At 34.7% G+C, this 25,085-nt stretch overlaps 1 protein-coding gene across 1 annotated transcript in view; it reads right to left on the bottom strand.

The window, feature by feature from the left end:
* LOC141337404 (vacuolar protein sorting-associated protein 8 homolog) overlaps nt 1–21,239 on the bottom strand; it is a 34,938-nt gene extending 13,699 nt beyond the window's left edge. Inside the window, exons 1-15 of the mRNA XM_073843219.1 lie at nt 21,079–21,239; nt 20,657–20,725; nt 18,885–19,013; nt 18,659–18,757; nt 18,297–18,329; nt 18,149–18,203; nt 15,626–15,750; nt 15,415–15,501; nt 15,260–15,327; nt 10,947–11,100; nt 9,675–9,734; nt 8,366–8,473; nt 8,022–8,102; nt 7,762–7,932; nt 5,164–5,238 (exon numbers count right to left, since the gene is read on the bottom strand). Coding sequence (XP_073699320.1) covers nt 5,164–5,238; nt 7,762–7,932; nt 8,022–8,102; nt 8,366–8,473; nt 9,675–9,734; nt 10,947–11,100; nt 15,260–15,327; nt 15,415–15,501; nt 15,626–15,750; nt 18,149–18,203; nt 18,297–18,329; nt 18,659–18,757; nt 18,885–19,013; nt 20,657–20,725; nt 21,079–21,150 — 1,386 coding nt within the window. The 5' untranslated portion in view covers nt 21,151–21,239. The remainder of the gene's footprint in view (nt 1–5,163; nt 5,239–7,761; nt 7,933–8,021; nt 8,103–8,365; nt 8,474–9,674; nt 9,735–10,946; nt 11,101–15,259; nt 15,328–15,414; nt 15,502–15,625; nt 15,751–18,148; nt 18,204–18,296; nt 18,330–18,658; nt 18,758–18,884; nt 19,014–20,656; nt 20,726–21,078) is intronic.
* Between the last annotated feature and the right edge of the window lie 3,846 nt (nt 21,240–25,085).

Below are 25,085 nucleotides of genomic sequence, written 5' to 3'. Positions count from 1 at the left end.
CAAATAAAATTCACTCGGTTGTTGTTTTTTTCTCATGTTTTATGGGTTGGTTGAGGCACCAGGGACCCGATTATAGCACTTAAACATGGAAAAAGACAGATTTTCATAATATGTCACCTTTAAGTAGTTTAATATATACGTGACCAACAACACAAAACAGCTTTTTAAAGACTGAATTTTCACTAGCCAGTTTTGTGAGAGAGTAATTTATACTATCAAGTTGAGATCTACAATATGAACGCAGAGTCGCAGACTGCATAATATCTTAGAAAAACATGATGGAGGTTAAATCTTTCAGACAAAATTTGATTCAAACAAAAAAGTGCTATTGAGTGCTATTCCATGGTAAATTGTCGCTTGTGAACAATTCACGCAAGTGCGATGGATTGGATTTGTCTTGATATTTCATAATAAAGGTATGAAGCCCTATGTTACTGTTGCTAGAGCATCTATATCATAAAACAAAGACTGAATTTTGACAATAAATTCTTAGATTTTAAAGGCAATTTTAATCAAATTTTGGACATGACTCTATATAGTAAAAGCAAACAAAACGGACATGATCACCTCTTCCATTTATGTAAGAGACCTCTCATAAAATGAAAAAAAATCAAAACATATTCTCAGAGTATACTTTCAGAATTACAACACCTTTCTATTGTTATTTCACCGCGAAATAACATAGGTTTCATAGACAATTGGACAAGTTTCTGGGGCAGACCCGACCTGTTGAAAAGAGATGGTCCTCATCCCTCCGGATGTGGAGCATCTCTCCTATCTAGAAATATGGCACATAGTCTTAGCGTTTGCACTTGACTAACTGGGGCCCAGGTCAGGAAGCAGACAGACTGGCTAAACCGACCGTCTGCTAGCCGCCTCAAGTCACAGAAATCAGTTAATTCTCAGCACATAGAGACCCTTTCTCCTAGAGACTGTGTCTGTTCCCCGAGCTAGAAAATACAATAAACGTCCAAAGCAATGTACGAGTAACAATTTAATTGATGTTCAACAAATTAGAAATGTATATAATACTGAGAAACAAATGATAAACCTTGGCTTATTAAATATCAGGTCACTTTCTACGAAAGCACTTTTTGTAAATGATATGATCACTGATCATAAGCTAGATGTGCTCTGTTTGACAGAAACCTGGCTAAAACCAGATGATTACATTATTTTAAATGAGGCTACCCCCCAAATTTACTGTTATAAACATGTGCCACGTGTAAAAGGTAAGGGGGGAGGTGTTTGCACAATTTATAGCAATATGTTCAGTGTTTCTCAGAGAACGGGCTTTAAGTATAACTCGTTTGAAGTAATGGTGCTCCATATAACATTATCCAAAGAAACAAGTATTAATGATAAATCTCCTGTGACGTTTTTACTGGCTACTGTATACAGGCCACCAGGGCATTAGTGTTGGCCACAGATAAAGTCTTAATAGTGGGTGATTTTAACATCCATGTTGATAATGAAAAAGATGCATTGGGATCAGCATTTATAGACATTCTGAACTCAATTGGGGTTAGACAACACGTGTCAGGTCCTACTCATTGCCGAAATCACACCTTAGATTTAATATTGTCACACAGAATTGATGTTAATGACGTTAAAATTCTGCATCAAAGTGATGATATCTCAGATCATCATCTAGTCTCGTGTATACTCCAGATAGCTAAAACTGTAAAACTAACTCCTCGCTATAAGTACGGTAGAACCATTACTTCTACCACAAGAGACTGCTTTGTAAGTAATCTTCCTGATTTATCTGAATTCCTCAGCATATCCGATAGCTCAGGAAAACTTGATGATGCAACAGAAACTACTGACTCTCTTTTTTCTAGCACTTTAGATACAGTTGCTCCTCTGCGGTTAAGAAAAATTAAGGAAAACAGTCCGACGCCGTGGTATACTGAACACACTCGCGCACTGAAGAGAGCACGACGAAAAATGGAACGCAGCTGGAAGAAAACAAAACTAGAGGTTTTCCGTACAGTCTGACGTGAATGTAACATATCCTATAGAAAAGCATTAAAAACTGCTAGATCAGATTATTTTTCATCTTTCTTAGAAGAAAACAAACATAACCCTAGGTATTTATTCAATACAGTGGCTAAATTAACGAAGAATAAAGCACCAACAGGCGCTGAATTTTCCCAACAGCACAGCAGTAATGACTTCATGAACTATTTTACTACCAAGATAGATACTATTACAATTGTAACTATGCAGCCATCCGCTACAGTATCACATCAGATATGCTATAGATCTCCTGAAGAACAATTCCATGCATTTTCAACTATAGGAGAGGAAGAGTTGTATAAACTTATTAAATCATCTAAACCGACAACATGTATGTTAGACCCTATTCCATCTAAGCTACTAAAAGAGGTGCTTTCAGAAGTCATAGATCCTCTTCTGAATATTATTAATTTGTCACTATCGTTAGGATATGTCCCCAAAACTTTCAAACTGGCTGTTATTAAGCCTCTAATTAAAAACCTCAACTTGATCCCAATGAATTAAACAATTACAGACCAATTTCAAATCCCCCTTTTCTGTCAAAGATACTAGAAAAGGTAGTGTCCTCACAATTGTGTTCTTTCTTAGAGAAAAATGGTATCTGTGAGGATTTCCAGTCAGGTTTTAGACCGTATCATAGTACTGAGACTGCTCTTATTAGAGTTACAAATGACCTTCTCCTGTCATCCGATCGTGGATGCATCACTCTATTAGTACTACTGGATCTTAGTGCTGCGTTTGATACTATTGACCACAATATTCTTTTAAATAGACTTGAAAATTATGTTGGCATTAGTGGTAGTGCACTGGCTTGGTTCGAATCGTACTTATCTGACCGGCATCAATTCGTAGCAGTGAATGACGAGGTATCATATCAATCACAAGTGCAGTATGGAGTACCTCAAGGCTCAGTACTAGGGCCATTACTTTTTACACTTTATATGTTACCGTTGGGAGACATCATCAGGAAACATGGTGTTAGCTTTCACTGTTATGCTGATGATACGCAGCTCTATATTTCTTCACGGCCCGGCGAAACATACCAATTTGAAAAACTAACAGAATGTATAGTTGAAATTAAAAATTGGATGGCAAGAAATTTTTTACTGCTAAATTCTGAAAAAACAGAGGTGTTAATTATTGGACATAAAACCTCCTCATGTAATAACCTAAAACACAGTCTAATACTCAATGACTGCTCTGTCAATTCGTCGTCATCAGTCAGGAACCTAGGTGTGCTATTCGATAGCAATCTTTCCTTCAAAAGCCACATTTCTAGCATTTGCAAAACGGCATTTCTTCATCTAAAAAAAATATCGAAATTACGACCTATGCTCACGATGTCAAATGCAGAAACGTTAATCCATGCGTTCATGACCTCAAGGATAGATTATTGTAATGCTTTATTGGGTGGTTGTTCTGCACGCTTAATAAACAAACTCCAGCTGGTCCAAAATGCAGCAGCTAGAGTTCTTACTAGAACCAGAAAGTATGACCATATTAGCCCGGTTCTGTCAACACTGCACTGGCTCCCTATTAAACATTGTATAGATTTTAAAATTTTGCTAATTACTTATAAAGCCCTAAATGGTTTAGCTCCTCAGTACTTTAGAGAGCTCTTATCACATTATAGTCCCTCACGTCCGCTGCGTTCTCAAAATTCCGGCAATTTGATAGTATCTAGAATATCAAAATCAACTGCAGGCGGCAGATCTTTTTCACATTTAGCGCCCAAACTCTGGAACAATCTACCTAACACTGTTCGGGAGGCAGACACACTCTGTCAGTTTAAATCTAGATTAAAGACCCATCTCTTTAACCTGGCCTACACTTAATACATTTCATAATCCAAATCCGTTAAAGGATTGTTAGGCTGCATTATTTAGGTCAACTGGAACCAGGGACACTTCCTATAACACCTGATGTACTCGTTGCATCAGAAGAAGAATGGCATCTAGGCTAATATTAGTATCTTTCCTTCTTATTCCGAGGTCACCGTAGCCACCTGTATTCCAGATCAGACGATCACTGCAGTCTCCCGGATCTAGTCCGTACCCATCAGCACCCAGAGATATCACTACAGCCCTGAATGTCAGCAGAGACCACATCAAAGACAGATCATCAGTGAAGACCTCATCACCTAGGAGGCCAACAACGCAAGACAGCGAAAACCAGATGAGTCCTCTCCAATCTGATTTTGTGGCAACTTGGAACTCTTGCATCTACATTAATATTAGTCTGTTTGTTTCTTATTCCCAGGTCACCATAGCCTCCAGTCCGTATCCAGATCAGATGGTCACTGCAGTGCCCCGGATCCAGTCCAATCCAAGAGCAGATGGTGGATCAACACCTACAGCCGAATGTCAGCGGATACCATGTCAACTAGATGAGCCCCAGAGACAGATCATCAAGAAAGAACTCCTACCCTAAACGGCCACCGGCACAAGGCCATGGGAACCAGATGAGTCCTCCCCAATTTGACTTTGTTGCAATATGGAACTCTTGCATTATTATTGACTTTTTACTTTATTATTTTAATACTGTAAGATTGCTTTGACACAACTTGTATTGTAAAAAGCGCTGTATAAATAATCTTGACTGACTGACTGACTATTGCTCTAGTTCTTGCAGTTCTTGCTAGTTCTAGTTCAGGCTCTTAAGATGTCAACATACTGAATAATGGGACTGTGCCAGATTCTGTAGCACCCTTATTTTTGCAATTTTGTCAAATTGGAGACAAATTCGAAGCTAAGTGCATGAATGTCACACAGCACAGTGTACTCTAATTTTAAAAAGAACATTATTAATTAGTATTTCATTTTGTTCTATGCAGTTTCCATTTGGCAAGAAGGACACATGGTAACAAATGACAAGCATTTAATTTACAATACCTGGCTGATGCAATTAAATGATGTTAATATTAAATCAAATATTAAAGAAGTACAATTTTATATCAAATTATTTGTTTGGCACTGGACTCTAATATAATTAGCTGTGAATAGCAATTAGTAGACAACAGACGGACTTTGCTACAATCCTATACTGGAAGCTCGCATAGCACTGAAATTTTAGAAATGTAGAATGTTCATTCTTATGTGCTGTTTTGTGCTTGTGTTTTAGTGCTATCATGAGTGTCTTTACCTTTGTTCCCAGATACATAATCTGGCCTGCATAGCTGCAAACAGACTGGTAACATGTCTTCTCTCCAACTAAAGCCTAAGGATATACAGAGGAATAGTGATTTAGAGAGGTATAGTGAAAGAAAAAAATCATTTGTCTCTATATGTCAAACACGGTTTATGAATAAAACGTTTAGGTAAACGACCTTAACACTGAACCCTGAATCTTGATCTCTATTTTCACAACCTGTGGCCAGTTGCATAAACTGCTTATCTTAATATAGTGGCTATGTTTATGCAACTGGGGCCTGGTCTCAGGCTCAGGCGTATAGTTTATCAGATGTAAATTGCATATACGGGCTAGCCTTAAATTACTTCTCCTGTCTACATATAAAGCTCTAGGCCAAAATAAGGATAGAGTTCTGGAACTAAAACTTCCATTAATTTTCTTCATTAGAGAAATTATCTTATTATAGAGATTTTTTGTAAAAAACAGACCTACCATGCAGTCTCAGATTGTTAAATGGGAATATACATGCTTCTGTAAAAGTCACAAATCATTGATTTTACAGAACGATCATGTTCCTAAAAACTGCAACAGAACGCAATGTACTGTCATTTTTTATCAGTGCTATTAGTATTACTTAATATATTATTACAGTATTTGTTAAAAGGAAAAGTTTACTTTCAGAATAACAATGTCCTGATTTTTATTCTCATATAATTCAAGATGTTTATATCTGTCTTTCTTCAGTCGCAAAGAAATCAAGTTTTTCCAAAGAATACGTTTCAAGATTTTTCTCCATATAGTGGACTTAATTGCAATTCCACTGCAGCTTCATGATCCCAGCCGAGGAATAAGGGTCTTGTCTAGTGAAATGATCGGTCATTTTCTTAAAACAATAAAAATGTATATACTTTTTAACCACAAATGCTCGTCTTGCACCAGCCCGACATCAGGCATTATGTAATCAGGTTGGAAAGGTCACACATGGCATAGGCAGAAGTACCGACCCAGTGTTTACAAAGCGAGCGTGCAAAGAAAGTCAAACGCCCTTTACAAAAAAGGTAAAACAACAATGTCGTATTATTTTGAATTTGGAGGAGAAAATTTGAGCTTTTTGCCCTACCCTACCTTTTTGAACCGAAGTACAAAGGCGAAGAACTATCCACATGTGACCTTTCCAAACATGTCTACGTAATGCTTGAAGAAAAGCATTGCAGAGCTAGTGCAAGATGACCATTTGTGGTTAAAAAGTATAAATAAATAAAAATGTGCACTGAAACTGCAATTTGGACCTTCAAACCATTGGTCACCATAGAAGCGCTATATGGAGAAAAATCCTGGAATGTTTTGCTCAAAAAAATTATTTACTTGAAACTGAACATCCTGGATGACATGAGGGCGAGTACATTATCAGGAAATTTTTATTCTGGAAGTGAACTAAACCTTTTAAGTATACGTTATGGTAATTCTACCATTTTTAAAGGGATAGACCCCCAGGGCATCCAAGATGTAGGTGACTTTGTTTCTTCAGTAGAACACAATCGAAGATTTTTAACTCAAACCGCTGCAGTCTGTCAGTCATATAATGGCAGTCAATGGTTACCAAATCATTAAGAGTAAAAAAAGAACCTACACAGACAAAACCAAATTAAACCCTGCAGCTCGTGACAAAACATTGAGGTTAAGCTTAAGATACAAAACGATCGGTCTGTGCAAAAAACTGAACACGACAGCCGGTGCCTGATGCGTCAACGTGATCTGCCATAGTAGATGCACACGCGGAAGCGATCTATCGCGCATATACATCACTCATTGTTTGCATATTGGCCTCTAAAAATGGTAATTACTTGTGTTTATCCTGATTCTGGCAACCGATTAAAAACGAAAAGATTACGTTTCCTTGTGAGAACTCTGGGAGTGTTGACTTTTCAAAGACTACATTGCCAGACCATGCTGACGCTTCGCATGCTGGCTGTTGCAAACACGTTCCGGTGGATCAGAGGTAAATAATGATATAAATACTGTTCAGTTTCTTGCACAGACCAATCATTATGTGTCTCAAGACCTCAATATATCTTCACAAGCTGCAGGGTTTAATTTGGTTTTGTCTGTGTCTGTTTTTTTTTTTTACTCTTTTTTTTTTTTTTTTTTTTTACTTGATTTGGTAACCATTGACTGCCATTATATGACTGACAGACTGCATCGGTTTGAGTTAAAAAATCTTTGTTTGTGTTCTACTGAAGAAACAATGTCACCTACATCTTGGATGCCTTGGGGGTAAGCAGATAAACATAACATTTTCATTTTTGGGTGAACTATGCCTTTAAATACTTTCAATATTATAATACACATAATATTGTGTTTTTGTTATGATGTGTCTTAGCTGCAGTTGTTTACGGCAGCTTATCAAGCTGGTTGATTTAAGGCCACAAATAATTTATTCTTCATATTATCCAAAATAAATAGAAAAAAATATTAATATTAAATACTAAAAATAATAATCAAAAAAACAATGTCATAGAAATTAAAGGGGTCATTCATGGTTTCATAAGCTACAACATGCACCAGACCAAAATAGTGAAAAATCTGGCATGTCATGATCCTGGTCTTTACCAGTGCTTGGCTGACATTTCCACCAGTAGCGAGGGATTTAAAATGGCTGCTGTTATAAACCAGCTGCAGTTCGGCCATGTCCACTGTTTCCAGTTCCTCCTGACTGGGCCTGTCCACCACACGCAGCTTCTCTGTGCTGTCCATTAACACAAGTGTACGGGGGTTTATCCACTGCCAAAAGACAAGAGAGAACTTGAAACAATGCACACTGCCATAAAGGTAATCAAACTCGTATGATTCCCAGTGAAGGTCTAACTCACACTCAGACTGATGAGGTCACAGTTGAGTTGAAGCTGTCGCTGTTTGATGACATGGATGGTGCCAGACTCATCTTTTTTAACCTGAGCATCAAAAAAATAGAGTGTGTTGAATACTGTATGACCTTATTTAATGGTGAATTATGTCATTTCTGTTCCGCTGACAGAACTAAACAGATTAATGACTTGTTTTCAACCACCCATAAACATAAATGTCCTCGTTATCCCTTCCTAAACACATGCTATTGGTGTGTCCAGCCACTAGGGATGTTCAAACAGAATAGAAATGACACACTTCACCTTCAAGTCTACATTATCACTTTTAATACAGTGTTGCTCAAACAGACCAGCAAGAAGTGGATGGTGTCTCCTCTACAGAAGGCCAGAACAGGGTTGATTGTTTTCTGTACTGCCACAAACTGCCAAGCCAACAAGGGAACACTCGCAGGATCCGTCTGCTTTCAAAAACATTTAAAAAGGTATGAGATACTTGAGATAATCCAGACCATAGAGAGTTATCCTGCTACTTCCTTGTTCACACTATGTTCTGAATGACACTGGTGCTTCTTGGACTTACAATAAATGGCATCTTTTCCTACCAGCAGAAATAATCATCACTACATTACATCACTCATTACAGTGACTTTTCCTATGAGAAGACGCCATGCAAATGTTTGCAGGCACCTTAGAACTCCATCATAACCCAAATGAATCATGTGAGGGAAAATTGAGTGATATTTGTGTGCTAATGGGCAGCTGGTCCATGTGCTCTGTGCTAAATGAATCCAATTTATCTAAATTTTATTGAAAAGAACCACCTCCACACATGCATAAAGGAGACAGTAGACCAGATGAATCCAGTTCAACAGTCACTTAAGAACCACTGCAAGATTTCCTCTTTTGTTTAGAGGTCTACAGCAATCTGTTTGCATTATTTTGAGAAAAATAAAAAGTATAATGGTAACTCACTATTAAGCTTTGTGTGTGAGTCACATGGAATTTAAATGTAACATCTAGTAATACCAATATATATATATATATATTTTTTTTTTTACAATAACTGTGAAAAGTCAGCAAAAAAAAGTTCCGTACAGTGATTTATTTCTGTGCACTGGTTGATTATTCACAGTAATATCAGTAACATGAATTAAGGGAATAAATAAGATAAAATTATAAATCCATGGCAACTTTAAATTAATAATCAGAAAATGCAATAGAACTGCAACAAAACCAAATGCAACTTCTCTTTTTAATACAGTTAAAAAGCATGAGCATCACTGGCTGCACTGGAAGTACAGTTGTGATTCTGAAATGAAAGAAAGTCAAATGGTTTTGGAATGACATGACAGTGAGTAAATGATAATTTAATTTTGATTTTTGGGCAAACTATCCCTTTAAATATATACATAATGACAGTAAGATCAGGGCTTAGTAATGTTAGGTAAGGACGGGTATATAAATTTTTTAACTTTACTGTTGAAGAGAGTAAAAACATTAGAGATGCAGTCAATCATGTACGTGCTGTGAAAACTAATTCTGACATAAATCATGAATACAGAGGTTACAAGTTTATCTGTTAGATGTCGTGTCAATGGCTGTTGGAAAAGCACACAGATACACACTCATGAACAGTGAGAATGAAATTGTGTACTGCACCTTGCCGTAGGGAAAAGTCATCCACACTTTGAGTGAAGGCTTTAGTCCTATCAGCAGAATCTGTCAAAATAAAGAGTTCAGCGGCTGAATAAAACCTAAGTCAGACAGAAACCAATCGAGTGTGTTTGAATGCTAGTAGCTGACTGGTGCCTCAAACAAGCAAGCATTCCACAAGACATAACCTATCTGACAATACTGTTAGTTCATGCACTTAGAACCAAAACAGAAGGCTTTTGACAATACAAATTTCACACCACTTAATCCAGTGATACAGTGACATGATATATACCACCACTCAAAGGTTTGGGGTTAGTAAGATTTTTGTTTTTGAAAGTCTCTTATGCTCAAAAAATTGAATAGGAAATATGAAAATGGACAACTTTGGAATTGGAATTGTAGAGCAGCTACAGGAGTATTATTAGTGCTGAATATGAGAATATGAGAAGTGCACAAAAATACTTTTTTGTTTTGTTTTTAGTTTCAAGAGATTTCATTTGGCACATGTTTATTCTCACTGCAAGTGAACCAGGGCTCCAGATGGTCCAATTTTGCAAACTTTCCTGTCAGTGCAACTATATTTTGGTCACACTGGTGTGATTACAAAACCATACTTGATTATGTGATGCTTTTAAGGGAACCACCTAAAGCCAAAAATCCAAACATTTCCCAAGATCTTTTGAAATACCACCAATGACTATGGTTGCAACGTAAAATGCAAAATGACTGTAAAAATTTGGAACTTTACAGTTCAAATAATAAAGGTGTTTTGACAAAAAACTAAAAAACATAAACCACACATTTCAGCCTAATAAATTATTATGTACAGGGGTGCACATAAGGGGTGCGCATTAGAATAACTGTAATACTATATAAGATTTCCACTCAAACTGAAAGAATAAATCTAGGCTATGAACATATATTTATTTAATACTCATTATTTTAAAATATAATAGTAGTATCACACTTTATTATTTTGTTTATTGTTTTATTTAAACAATTAACTAAATAAAGTGCAATACTATTAACAATGCTATTATAAATATCATTAATTATATTTTTTATAGTTAAATTTAATGGGTCACACTATGTGGAGTGTCCGCACCAAACCAAATACTCAGGGGATCTCAAAAGAACCAGACCGAAAAACTTGTGTACCCCTGATTATGTATGTTATATATAATTGGTGTGAATAAAAACATTGAGATTGTGACACCCCTAGACCTTTAGGAAGTAAATAGTCGGCAGTAGACAGTACTGAATGTATAAGTATACCTTGGTGAGTGAGGCCATGGCCAGCAGGGAGTAGTGGGTAATGGGATGATCTTTCAGTTCAGGTCCAGCATGTAGAGGCTCAACACAGCAAACCTCACCTTTAGAACCACTGAATAAACATCTGGATTCACATGTCCTCATCCCCATTACCCTCCTACAGAGAGAGAGAGAGAGAGAGAGTAAGAGAGAATATGAGCACATTCATAATCCAGAACCAGTGTAATAGAGTCCCAGCATTACAGCCATGAATGATAGATACCTGTCAGCTTATAAGGATGAATATTTTTTTTCACTCAACAAAGGCATTCAGTAGGAAATGAATGACAATTTCCACTTCCAGTAAGACTAAAATCATAAGAGAAGTCATCAATTGATACGGATACAGATAATTAGGTTTCTGTTGGAATCTCTTGGAGCTTTAGTGATTGAGTGAAGTCGAGGGGTAAAATATGACACAAAAACTCGGTTTTGATGGTAACTGTTTCTTATGGGGACATAGACAAACACCAAGGTGGTGTGGTAATTTAATTGCCAAACGGATCCACATCTCTGAGTTTACAAAAAGTAAAATTGTTTTGAAATTCTTTTGTTAAAATAATTTTTAACCACTGCCAAACACTGTACGGTAACTTGCATGTATATACACTGCCGCTCAAAAGTTTGGAATCAGTAAGTTTTTTAATGTTTTTTTAAAGAATTCTTATATGCTCATCAAGGCTGTATTTACTTGATCAAACATACAGAAAAAAAACGTAATATTGTGAAATATCATTACAGTTTAAAATAATAGTGTTCTATATTCATATACTTTAAAACAGGGCTATTCAATTAGATCCATTTGAGGGCCGGATTATCGAACTGGAAATTTGAAGCGGGCCAAGGGGATGGGGGCCGTCCCGATCTTTTTCTAGGGGGCCTATACAATTACACTGAAATTCATATTCACTAAAATGAACTAATATTACCAACACCAGCATCTATAAAAGGTTAAGGTGCTGTCTGTCAATCAATAAAAAAAAAAAAAAATGTAATTAATCATGAATAATCGCATATTTATATATTTATACTCATAATTTCACAATGTACCTCCAAATTAAGGTAGAAACAACAAAGTATCTTTAAATATGTGTTTAATAGCATCTTTTTTTCCAAGTAGCCTATTATTAATGAAATATTTATATCGATATTGCTACTGGTGTCTCTATTAAATGAATTTTCTCTCAGTTTTACATATTAATTATGTCCATTCAACATTACAGTAGAATTGAAAGCCCAACATTTAATAGGCTCTGAAATATATAACAGCTTTTAATTTAGGTGATTTATAAACACTCTTTACATAAACTATAAATTGTATATGCATAAAATATACAGATTATTATTGCCATATACTGGTTATAATCGTTATTTTATGTTTTTAATTTTACATTAGTGTTTGTTTACCACAAAGTATATTTTGTCCATCAAAATAACATTCAAATTGGATCATAAGAGCTTTAAAGTGCTTAAAATGGTTGTGCAAAATGCTTGAAAGTCATTGAAAAGTGCTTGAATTTCTCTCTCAAAAGGTTGTACAAACCTTGAGATTAAGACTGTAATAACATTCGACTTTGCTTAAATTGGTGTGACTTCTGGTTGTTTGACCTACATCAGCGCTGTTAATAACAGAATTCTGAGCAGAATTTGAATGATTCTCACTGATCTTTCAGCAACCTTAATTTATTCTGGGCGAAATCAAACACTTTTCACTGGATCTCGCAGCACTGTGCAGTAACAGTGTCGCGGAATCAACTTTGGTTCCCGAGGCTGTTCTGAGCTTGGACAAGTGTTTTTGCGTTGCGGTCCGAGCTGATAAACGGTCCGCGCTGCGCAGCTCAAACGTGGCGCGCTTTGGTTTCTCTTTCGCTTTGTTTGCCGTTTAATGTTTCTCATATGAAACAGAAATAGCAGCGCGTATGAGTTGAATAACGCGGTGGTCGCGCCATTGCGACCGCTCACAAAATTTAGTCGCACCGGCAGAAAAAAAGCGACCATTTGGTCGCAGTCTGGAGCCCTACAAGTGCTTGTCAAATCTACCGTCTATTGATCTCCGGTAGATTGTTGTTGTTCTTGGCTCTCTAGCTTTTCTTTTTTGGCTGGCCCGCCGCCTAGTGGACAAACTAATTAGTGCAAAAACCATTCAAGCCACCTGCTGCTCCCTCGGGCCGGACGAAGATGATTGGCGGGCCGCCAATTGAATAGCCCTGCTTTAAAACATAATTTATTCCTGTGATGCAAAGCTGAATTTTTATGAGCCATTACTTCAGTTTTCAGTGTCACATGATTGCTCAAAAATCATTCTATTATGCTGAATAATTACTGTTATTATCATTGTTGGAAAGAGTTGTGCTTTTTGGAACATGTGCTTCTTTTTTCAGGATTCTTGATGAATAAAAGGTTAAAAAGAACAGCATTTATTCAAAATATAAATCTTTTCTAGCAATATAAGTCTTTGCTATCACTTTTTCACAATTTAACACATCCTTGGTAAATAAAAGTATTAATTTCTTTCAAAAAAAAAAAAAGAAAGAATAAAAAGTTAATGACCCCAAACTTTTAGATGGTAGTTTATATTGTTACTAAAGATTTCGAATGATTTTAGAATGATTTCTGAAGGATCATGTGACACTGAAGACTGGAAGACTGATGCTGAAAATTCAGCTTTGTATCACAGGAATAAATTACATTTCAAAATATATTTGCATAGAAAACTGTTATTTTAAATTGAAATAATATTTCACAATATTACACTTTTTTCATTATTTTTGATCAAATAAAAAACAGTAAAAATCATACTGATCCCAAACAATATTTTATAGCCGCTCCATCACAGCAAGTGGTAGCTGTTAAAAGCAAAATGAAGAAAGAGAAGAAAAGCACATAAAGGAATGGGTCATGATTATGGCAATACGGTTGTAAAACATGTATTATATATATTATATACATAAAAATATAAACCAAGCAGCTTTGTTTACCTTCTATAAATAAGAGGTTGCATTAACTTATTTCTACTAATCTCCACATAATTGATTTTGAGAGATAAAATGCAAAACAAAACAAAAAAACATTTTCAACTCTAGCATGTCTATTTCCTTATTTTAAACAGGAGATTCAAATAATCTAATAATACATAACATATTATTAAATGTATTCATTTATTTAATTTATTCACATTATTCCAAGCATATTTTAATTGCAGCAGACGTGAGCAGTGCATTTCGTAGAATCACAGAATTGGCATCCCCACTCTGAATAAATAGCCATCCGAATCCTTGAATTTATTGCTGAGATGCCATGTGAATGTATTTTTGCAGACGTCCACATGAGAAACAATTACCATCTGAATAGAGCTAAAAAAGTAAATGCTAGTAATTGTACAACATAATTTATAATGTTTAAATCGAATGGCTATACCGTAATGCCAAAGTGGGCAGCATATCAAGTCATTATATTAACAATATAGCAATAATTTGAGTGTATAATATATTTGCATTTATTCACATTTAATGAATTGTATTTACGAATGGAACTGCAAATAAATGAATGCATGGAAAAAAGTAAAAGAACAGAAAAAGATGGTTTTAATCAACCATCAGGAGAAAGACATGTTTTAATCAACAGGGAATGAATGAAGCATTACTTATATATAGGGAAATGTTTACTCCTAATTCATAATTTTTTTCTCTTAGTAGATATTTGAAGAAAAAACACTTTTTTCTTAACAATTTGTTATTTAATTTAATATTGTTATTTAATGTTTTTTTATTTATTAAATGATTTAATTGATATATATTTTAATCTGTATATAGGCTTTATGTAAATTGAAAAACACTACAACTATATTAGCTCACTTACAGGTTGTTATCTATTTTCTTATTGTTATTTCAGTAAAAGTTTTATTTCACCAAAAAGTGTTATTATTTTGAATTAAATTTTACTTTTATATTTTTCAAGTTTTAGTCATTTTGCTGTGTTTAAATCTTTTTAAATGCCTGTATAGGTTTATGTTTAAAATTATATTTTTCTGAAATAAATTAGTTAATTAGTTATTTTAAAATCTTATTTTATTTCAGTTGTTTATTTTATTAACACTTTTTTGTGTTTTAAAAACCCTGGTTGTATCAGATGATGGATCATTGTTAAATGTATAAGGCTCTACTGCCCCCTGCACATAAGCTATCTGTATTACAATGTTAAAATGTCAAAAAAAAATTAAATAAAAAAAAATGTGCTGTATAAAATTCAGGATATATTTAGGTTAAAGCACATCTCACCTGAATGACAGCTCAAACACTGATCCGCCGCTATCATTACACACAGCTAGTGCCGGGTGGTCAGTGAACTGCGGAAAGGAAGAGAGTAAAGTGCTTTATTCGATGTCAATGAACAAGAAAGCATGTAAAGTACATATACAAGTACAGTGCAGAACCTTCACATGTAGTATGGCAGTCCCGGGTGGATGGGCATCAGTGATAGTGCGGAGCAGCTTGCCATTTGCCAGATCCCACATGGTGATCTGCATTAGGAATAAAATGACACTTTCCATAAATATGTACCTGAATATTTGCCTTAATGATCATTATGAATCAGTTATTTGCCATTAAGATTGTCTGTCAGTTTAAGGGTTTGTTACGGCTCACCTGTCCTTTGGCAAAGCCACACAGCAATCGTGTGCAATCGTGATTAATACTGAGAGCGGACACTGCCCCATACTCTGCTCCTGTCGCTGTGGTGCCCAGACAGAGACGCAGAGCCTGGTTCTGATCTGTAATCAAAATATACTAATTAGACAAAACAGCATTATGTGCAGATTATGAAACAGGTAAAGTCTTCAAGCTTTATGGACAACATAATTTAAAAAAAAACACACACACACACACAAAGTGATTTCTGTTTTTGTAATAATACTTCCAAATGCAGATACAAGCAAAACACAGACAGGAAGCGTGCAAACAGCCTTGGCAAACGTTTTATCCCATATAGCTTTCTATTTGAAAAATGAAACTTTAGATGGTTTAGCATGCTCTTAGGCCATTTCACACTAGACACATAAGCAGCACATATTTTTTTTCTGCGCCAATGTTAACAGGTTAGAGAATTCACATTGAAAGGTGAGACAACACAGCATTGTGTAGCTAAAGCAGTGCTGCGATCATTTCCTATTTTTGCTGTACCGCTCACACTGAATTAAAGTGGCACTGCACTCTTCCTGGCAAAAATACACATGCGTTGCCATGAAAAAGAAGCACAAATGCATGAAATTTATGTCTACTGCAATGCTTCTGAAAAAGACATTCTGGGTCCAGAATGGTGGCATAAAATTGTTGAAAATACAACAAAACTTATTTTTATTAATATTACTATGTTATTATATTAATATATTTTATATATTATTATATTACTAAGATATTATTTATTTATTCTCTTTTTTTGGGGTGTGCCAAATCTATAAAAGCCTGGATTTTTATTAATATTATTATGTTATTATATTAATATATTTTGTATATTATTATATTACTAAGATATTATTTATTTATTCTCTTTTTTTTTTGGGTGTGCCAAATCTATAAAAGCCTGGATATATGATTTTAATCCATGGACTCTCCCTGTTTCTTTAAATAAAAAGTTTTGGGGAAAAAATAACTCATAACAGCAAATATACCAGTGAAAATCTATTAGCCTATACATGGACAGAAGGGGCCATCAATTAATATTGAAATAAATTTACTGTTCAAAAACTTTTGACTGGTGGTGTCAGTCAAAAGTTTTTGAACAGTTAGATCTTCATGTTTATTTAATGCTCACCAAGTCTGCATTTATTTAATCCAAAGTACAACAAAAACAGTAAAATCTAAAAATAGTTTTCTATTTGAATACATTTAAAAATGTATTTTACTCCTGTAAACAAACTTACATTTTTAGCATTACTCAAGTCTTTAATGTCTCATGATCCTTCGGAAATCATTCTAATATGCTGATTTGCTGTACAGGAAACATTTATTATTGTTATTATTATTATCAGTATTCAAAACAGTTGAGCTTTTGTAACACTAAACTAACAAACATTATTATAGATATTATAGAAACACATACTTTTATTTAGCAAGGCTCCTTTAAATTGATCAAAAGCGATGATAAAACATTTATACGTTGCAAACGTTCTAAACTTTCCATTCATCAAAGAAACCTGAAAAAAATTCTACTCAACATAATAATAATAAATGTTTTTTTTAATCAGCAAATCCGAATATTGGAATGATTTCTGAAGGATCATGTGACTGGAGTAATGATGCTAAAAAATCAGCTTTGAAATCACAGGAACAAATTACATTTTAAAATACATTCAAATAGAAAACAGTTATTTTAAACAGTAAAATTATTTCAGATTTTTACTGTTTTTGATGTACTTTAGATCAAATAAATGTAGGCTTGGTGAGCAGAAGAGGCTTCTGTAAAAAAAACATTCAAATTCTTACTGTTCAAAAACTTTTGACTGGTAGTGTATAACTTAGTTTGAAGACAAATTTTACTATACTGTACAAACTACACTACAGTACACAGCATGCTACTTTAACATCTTATATGGTTTTGGTGTGTGTGTGTGTGTGTGTGTGTGTGTGGGAGGGAGGGAGGACACAATGACAGACTGATGATAGCTGGGGGTCAACACAATCAGCTGTGGTTATTTTGTGCACTAGAATCACTGCCAGTGTGAAAACACAGTGCATGCAGCTTGAATGCCACTGCTGCTCTGTTTACACATCTAGTGTGAAACGGGCATTACTGTGTAGCAATGCTAAACATGATGCAATGGAAAAAAAAAAAAAAAAAAAAAAACTGTGTTAACAACACATTTTGTACTATATTAATACATTACCTTTTCCTGAACATTCCACCCAGGACAAGCCAAGGCAGAGAGATAGTCCCAGAATAGTTTTAAAGACACTCATTGACGGATACTATTACAGTAGTGCACATAAAGAGTTCTAAAACTGCATTTTTGTGTTTAATATTAATTAACCAAAAACACTGGGTAAAATAAAGTTCTAGACAGACTGTTATGATTAAACAGTCAACATCCCTTCCAAAAATCTAAAATGAATTCCACTGTAGTGCCCTTTATCAACTTTACCACAATAGCACAAGGACTGAAACATGCTTACCAAATACTAAGGCCAGACCATGTGACGTCCCTACAGCGATCACATTTGAAACGGTCTGCAAACACAAAATCATTTCAGACATGAAGGGCATATCAGACATTTGTTTTAAATTAATTAATAAGAAATCACAAGAAAGTCAAATACTCACTATTGCTGTGGGCAAGCCAGCATCAACTTTATCCTAAAGGGAGATGGAAGGAGTTAAAGGACAGAATTATAAAGTAAGCAAGAAAATTTCACAGGCATAGAAGACATTTATAGCTCTGAATAATTAAGACAGGATTGTGCACCATTCACAAATGAACTGGCAATGCCTAAATTTGAACTGAGGAATGAAAACCCACATATAACTGCTATAAGTGTAGTTTTTAATAATATATTGTATACATTATTTGTATTTTCATTACTCACAAACATGATATCATATACGCAACACATTTACACACAGCATATCTAGTATAGTATTGCATAGTACAGCATGAGTAAAAAAATAAGCACTATTAGTCTTACCGCAGCAGATACTATCTGGGCTGAGATGCCTTTCAGCACATTCCGTCTGAGAACAGATCCATGCACTGTAGCATTAGTTTCCACTGCTTTCCTCCTCCTAAGGTGAACACACACAGACTAATTACTTAAAGGAAAATACTTTATTCAATCACCAAACATGCATCACAACATCAATACAGAGCAAAGCCTGTTAATGTGTAGCCAAGTTAAGAAAGTGTCCATTCCTCTTTAAGTGTGTGCGGTCTCCACTGTCAGAGCTGGCCAGAGATGAGGTCTCACACGAGTGGGCATCAATGTTCTCTGTGTTCAGAAGACACGTGTCCTCCAGAATGAATGGCTCATCCTCATCTTCAGGCTGAAAACAGGAGTGTTAAAAAAAATGAAATAGTTACCATCACAAAACAAAAAGTCACTTAATAATTCAAATTTATGAAAAAATAACAATCTTGTTTTCTCTCTCTCTCTTTGTGCATTTTACTTCTGCTCTAGTTACTATACTATTCTAGCTAATATTTGAAACTTGGTATTGTGTGTAAAAATTGCAAGCTTTTATTATGATACATTTCTTGCAGTGTTCTTCATTTGTGTAAAAGCATCTCGAGTGAATAAATAAATGTAGTTCTGCTCAATTAAAATATGTTAAAAGAATGCATACTAGATAAGTGAAAATAAACGGTAACCAAACAAAAGAAAATACCATCACAATTACTGCTCTTGCAAAAACAAAAATACTGTGGCAGTACCATGGTGTAGGAATGGTATCACATGGCATTACAATATCAAATTTAAAAAATTACAATACAAAATCCAACTGCTAAATAAATTAATTAATAAATTGAAAATTGCAATATCCAAGTGAATATTGTACTGTGGATATTGTACTGCAGAACAAAGTCTATCAATAAAATGTATGAACTGAACACTTGGCTAAATTTAAGCCTAAAGGCTTATGCTTAAATGCTTGCAATTAGTTTTGTAGACAAAAATAAAAACATCACCATTTAACATTTTGGGGTCCATATGATTTGTATTTAATTTTTTATTATTATTTGTGACCCTGGACCAGTACGGGTATATTTGTAGCAATAGCCAAAAATACACTGTATGGGTCAAAATGATCGATTATTCTTTAATGCCAAAAATCATTAGGATATTAAATGAAGATCATGTTCTATGAATATATTTTGTCTATCAAGATATTTTCTACCATAAATATATCAAAACTTAATTTTTGATTAGTAATATGCATTGCTAAGAACTTCATTTGGAAAATTTTAAAGGCAATTTTCTCAAGAATTAGATTTTGTTGCACCCTCAGATTCCAGATTTTCAATGGTGTATAATAAAATTGACCCTTATGACTGGTTTTGTGGTCCAGGGTCACATTTAAGAAATTAATTGTCAGCATTTATTCAGCATGGCTACATTAAATTGATCAAAAGTGGCAAAATTTTAAACTTTGATAATAATATAAAATGTTTCTTGAGCAGCAAATCAGCATATTAGAATGATTTCTGAAGGACCATGTAACAATGAAGACTGGAGTAATTGCTACTGAAAATCCAGCTTTGCATCATAGGTATAAATTACAATTTAAAATAGATTCATACAGACTATAATTTTTTGTAACAATATTTTATAATATTACTGTTTTACTGTGTTTTTGATCAAACAAATTCACTAAGCAGAAGAGACTTTCACAGCTGACCCAACTGCAAACATTTCAGCAACAGTACATGGTTAATACCAATATATATTTTTCTTTACAAACCATTTTAATGGATGAGTGGATAATATTTCGTTTACAACATTTATGACCAGCCCATAATTGTCATACTTCCATTTATGTCATCACTTTTTATGACTTTACTACAATTCTAATCTCGTAATAAAAAACTAAGCAGATGTGTGAATATTCTGACTGGCATATCAGCAACATTAACATATCTATAGGGTGCTGTAAGATGACTGTGGATTTATGCAACCTAACATACTGACCTCATTCAAGATGCTCTCTAGGGTTGGAGGCGTGTCCACTTGAGGGATGTCAAACTCTTTATCATCAATCTAAGAGGTAAATACGTCTTTCATATTAAATCATACATGTGTCAAAGCAGCACTCTGTTTGCAAAGACTGCGATTTTTCGCTATGAATACTACAGGTAACGTTGTCTTATCATACACAGATCACACATAAAATATTGCACAATGCATTCTTAGCATGTACAAAGCATTCACATTTACAAATACATATTACATAAATCACGAACTCACTGACAATGAAAAACAAGCACATATTTAACGCACTGATCTAAAACGCAGCATTAAGAAACTGTCATTAAGAACAACATTAGCCTGTAATGAACAAAATGAAACAAAACCACACAGGCAAAAACTGAAGTAGTCAATCTCAGTCTTACCGCCTCTATTTCCATTAAATTTATCTGTGAGGACGCAGAAACAAGACTGCGACTGTCCGGAGATTCAGCCATTATACAGTCATAAATTAGCTAGCGAGGGGAATATCATTTATATTATATGTTTATCAGTTGTTGTCATCATGCTGTGCAGCAGCAGTTTACATCCCTTATAGTGGCGGAAGAGGAGGGACCTAACGGCGTACGTAACCATTCCACTTCCTGTTTATAAATCGTAAGACTTGCAATAAAATGTTTAATAATAATAATATTATAAATAACGTGCAATTAATATTGTATACCTTTTTTATTTTATTTTATTAATTATTTATTGATTAATTAATTGTACCTTTCACTACCTTCTTTGTTGAACAGTAATTTCGCTTCAGTTGTATTATTTGCTGCCTTAATGGTAAAACAATATGGACATGTAAAGTTCTATCTAACGTTTCACGCTCCGACCCTATACGCAATGTCAACAAAAAAAAAAAATAATAATATCAACAACAAAAGAGCTATTTGCTATTGTATTGCTATTTGTGCTATTATTTTATATACAAATATTTTATTTTATAATTAATAGTCTATACTGAACTAATATTTCTAAGTATGAAATCATTTATTTACAGTTACATATCATGACTGCTTTCATACAAACAGCTCTTTTACTAACTGAATTGTTGTTGTTTTGAGTCCAAACATAGAGCTTAGGCTATATTAGGGTGACCATACGTCCTCTTTTACCCGGACATGTCCTCCTTTTTGGCTATAAAATTATGTCCGGGGGGATTTTGTAAAATATCATAAAATGTCCGGGTTTTTTACGTCATTTCACTGACCGTCATTAATTCAACACTTTAAATGCAGCCACAGCACACCGGCATTATTCTGAGGTACCTGCAGGGATGTACTGGCCATCGGGAGCACCGGGACATTCCCAGTGGGCCGATCACCGAAGCGAGGGAGACCTCCCCCATATTAGGCGCTATTTTAAATTATAGCGCATTCAAAACCGCAAATAGCCGAAAAGTGTGAAGCAGTGGGATCAATCACCCGCACAGTGCTGACGAACGCGCGCTGCGCTTCTGCCACGATGTACAGTGATAAACAGTGTAAGTTGCTTGATCCATTCAGATAACACACAGAATTGTGTTATACCGTCATGTGATATGAGAACATTAAAGGATCTGTAAGTTCTGCTGGGCTGGCTGAAAACAGCCACGACATTGGATACTGTCACTGCATGATGAAGTAAAGTGGAAAACGCCAATAACTAATTACTGTCAAAACAAAATTATTACAAATTTCATAGTTTATTATTACTATTTATTTTAAAAACCATATAACTAATGTTTTCTTGTGAGTCGTCTTACTAATACTAATATTCTAAGCAATAATTTCTTTCTTTTAAATGTTTAGTTGTAATTCGTTTTAATTGGAGTAAAATGTTAATTCAATAAGAGCCTGATTAAAGAATTAAATATGGGTCTTATATAAATTAGGTGTTTACTATACATAATAAAGTTCTTAAAGGGACAGTTCACCCAAAAATAAAAATTGTCATCATTTACTCAACATCATGTAATTTTAATCCTGTATGAACTTTTTTTCTTCTGTGTAACATCAAGGAAGATACTTTGAGAAATTCAAAACTTTTTTGTCTATAGAGTAGAAATCAAGGGTAACCAAATATGTTTGATTACATTCTACAAAATATCTTTTGTGTTCCACAGAAGAAAGTAAGCCATACAGTTTTGGAACGACATGAGGGTGATGATTATTGTTACTGAATGTTTTTTTATTACATAATTTATTAGCAACAAATTTTATGCATTCTAGCTCAAAATCAATGCTTTACTGCATGCATTTCTCTTTGACAAAAATGCAACTAAGTTTGTTGCATTTGAATTCAGCAGTATTTATCATTATTTGTTTATGTCCTGTTTTATTCATTCATGTACTCCAATTAAAGACCCTATAACCCTGCTGAAATAAACAGCTAAAACCAGCCTAGGTTGGTTGGCCAGTTTAGGCTGGAAGTAGCTGGTTTTAGCTGGTCTTTTAGTTGGTGGTTTCCCAGCCTGACCAGCTAAGACCAGCCTGGCCAAGCTGGAAAAGTTGTCAAAACCCTTCTAAAACTAGCCTGCTGACCAGCTAAAACCAGCCAATCAGCACAGGCTGGTTTTAGCTGGGGGGTTTTTTCACCAGGGAACCCAAGAAAACTTTCATGTGGAACTTGTGGGCCGGATGGGCTGAATTTGTCCAGGGCTGAATTTTAACCCCAGTCCAGCCCTGGGTACCTGTCTGATGACGTGAAAGACCCAATTGTCAAAACAAAACAAACGAGGATCTGCGCTGCAAGAGCTGTGTGTCACTAACATGCCGAAACGCAAATGTAGTTTCAGAGACAAATTGCAAAAAAAAAAAAAATTTTAACAATGCTATTCTTATTTAAGCATTTTATCTATTATTTATTTATGTTTGCTTTAGTCCTGTATAAAGAAAATACTAAAAGAGATTATATTTTTTACAGGGCAATAAGGTTTTCATATAAGATTCAGTTCAAACAGAAAGAGAATTTAAATAAATGTGTGATTTCTAAAAGCGCTTTATCATTATTGAGCACTTGGGTACTTTTGCTGAATCACGGGGGGGGGGGGGGGTCCTCTTTTTTGGTCACCCTAGCTATATACATGTAAAGGATAATCACGGTTGAACAAAGATGGTAGTGAAAAGAAATTAAAACAAAAAATACAAGCAAATTAAAAAAATAATATGTACACTAAAAACAAAGAAAAGATTAAAAAATTACATTGATATTAATATTGATATTGTTGATATTACTGATATTTAAATGAAAGTTACATTTTAAAGGAGCGTTATGTATTTACGAACTGTGGACATGCTTTCAGTGTAGTATTTGACAAGTCCTCTCTGTGATCTCATTGCAGGGGTTTGCTGCCCTCTGGCGTTTAATATTAGGCATTTTTTAAAGATTTTAAATGGTTAATCAAACCCGGTGTAGTTTTTTAATGGAGGCAGGGACACATGATTTCTCGAAATATTTTGCCTAATTTGAAAAAGTGTGGCACTGTGAAATAGTTTGTATGCTTTTCGTTATAATTTAGAAAAATATTCATTTATAATCAGTACTCGGATAAAATATAGACAGGCCGACCATTTCTCTATCAATAATTTCTTCCATAGTGCTAACTCTTCCTCACAGCAATTATACACGGTAATGCTTTCACGTTGCTTTTACACAGATTTTCACTATGCACTGCATTTAAATAATGGTTAGACCTACAAATTGATTGGGTCAGATTAGATTTACTGTCACACATCGAGCTAAATTACAATGACAGTTCTTTTTAAAAACACAACCGCTTATGAAACGATGTGGTAATTATACCATAGTGTATAATGCATGAGATATATATGGTACACGAACCCATCCTTTGTTAATGAGAGACCTTTTCCTCTTTTCATCTGCTGGCAGAGATACACCAGAGACAAGAGGCAAATGTCAACCTCGTCACTTCGTTGCTCTGAGGAAAAAAAGGGACAGTGGTTCTGCGTCGTATGTAATGACAGACCTCACATTGTTACTGCTCTGTTCACCTCCTTTCTGAAATGTGAAAGAGGTGCGAAAATATAATTCCAAGAGGTGCAGTTACTGATTAATGCTAAAAAATCAGTTGTTGATGAGATACAGTACTATTTCTCATTTAGAGATATTTCAGTTCTCAGGGCTCCAGGAGAAGTATTTGATTGCTAGTCACAGATGGATGATCATACATAGCTCTCTCTTTGGCTGAGAGAAAATCTGGAGAGGAATCCAAAGACAGGGTGGTGTTTCTGGCGCAGGTTCACGGTCACCATCACGCATATATTTAGAACCAGCATCTCCAAATACTTTCCAAACAGAAAAGACTAAGTCTGATCCAAAATCACTTTAACACCAGATTTCTGTTTAATGCAATTGTAGCTATTGTATATTGTATTGCAGT

Source organism: Garra rufa, chromosome 6 (assembly GCF_049309525.1).
Source record: "Garra rufa chromosome 6, GarRuf1.0, whole genome shotgun sequence".
In the NCBI taxonomy this organism is placed as follows: domain Eukaryota; kingdom Metazoa; phylum Chordata; class Actinopteri; order Cypriniformes; family Cyprinidae; genus Garra; species Garra rufa.
This window is presented reverse-complemented; position numbering and strand designations above follow the sequence as displayed.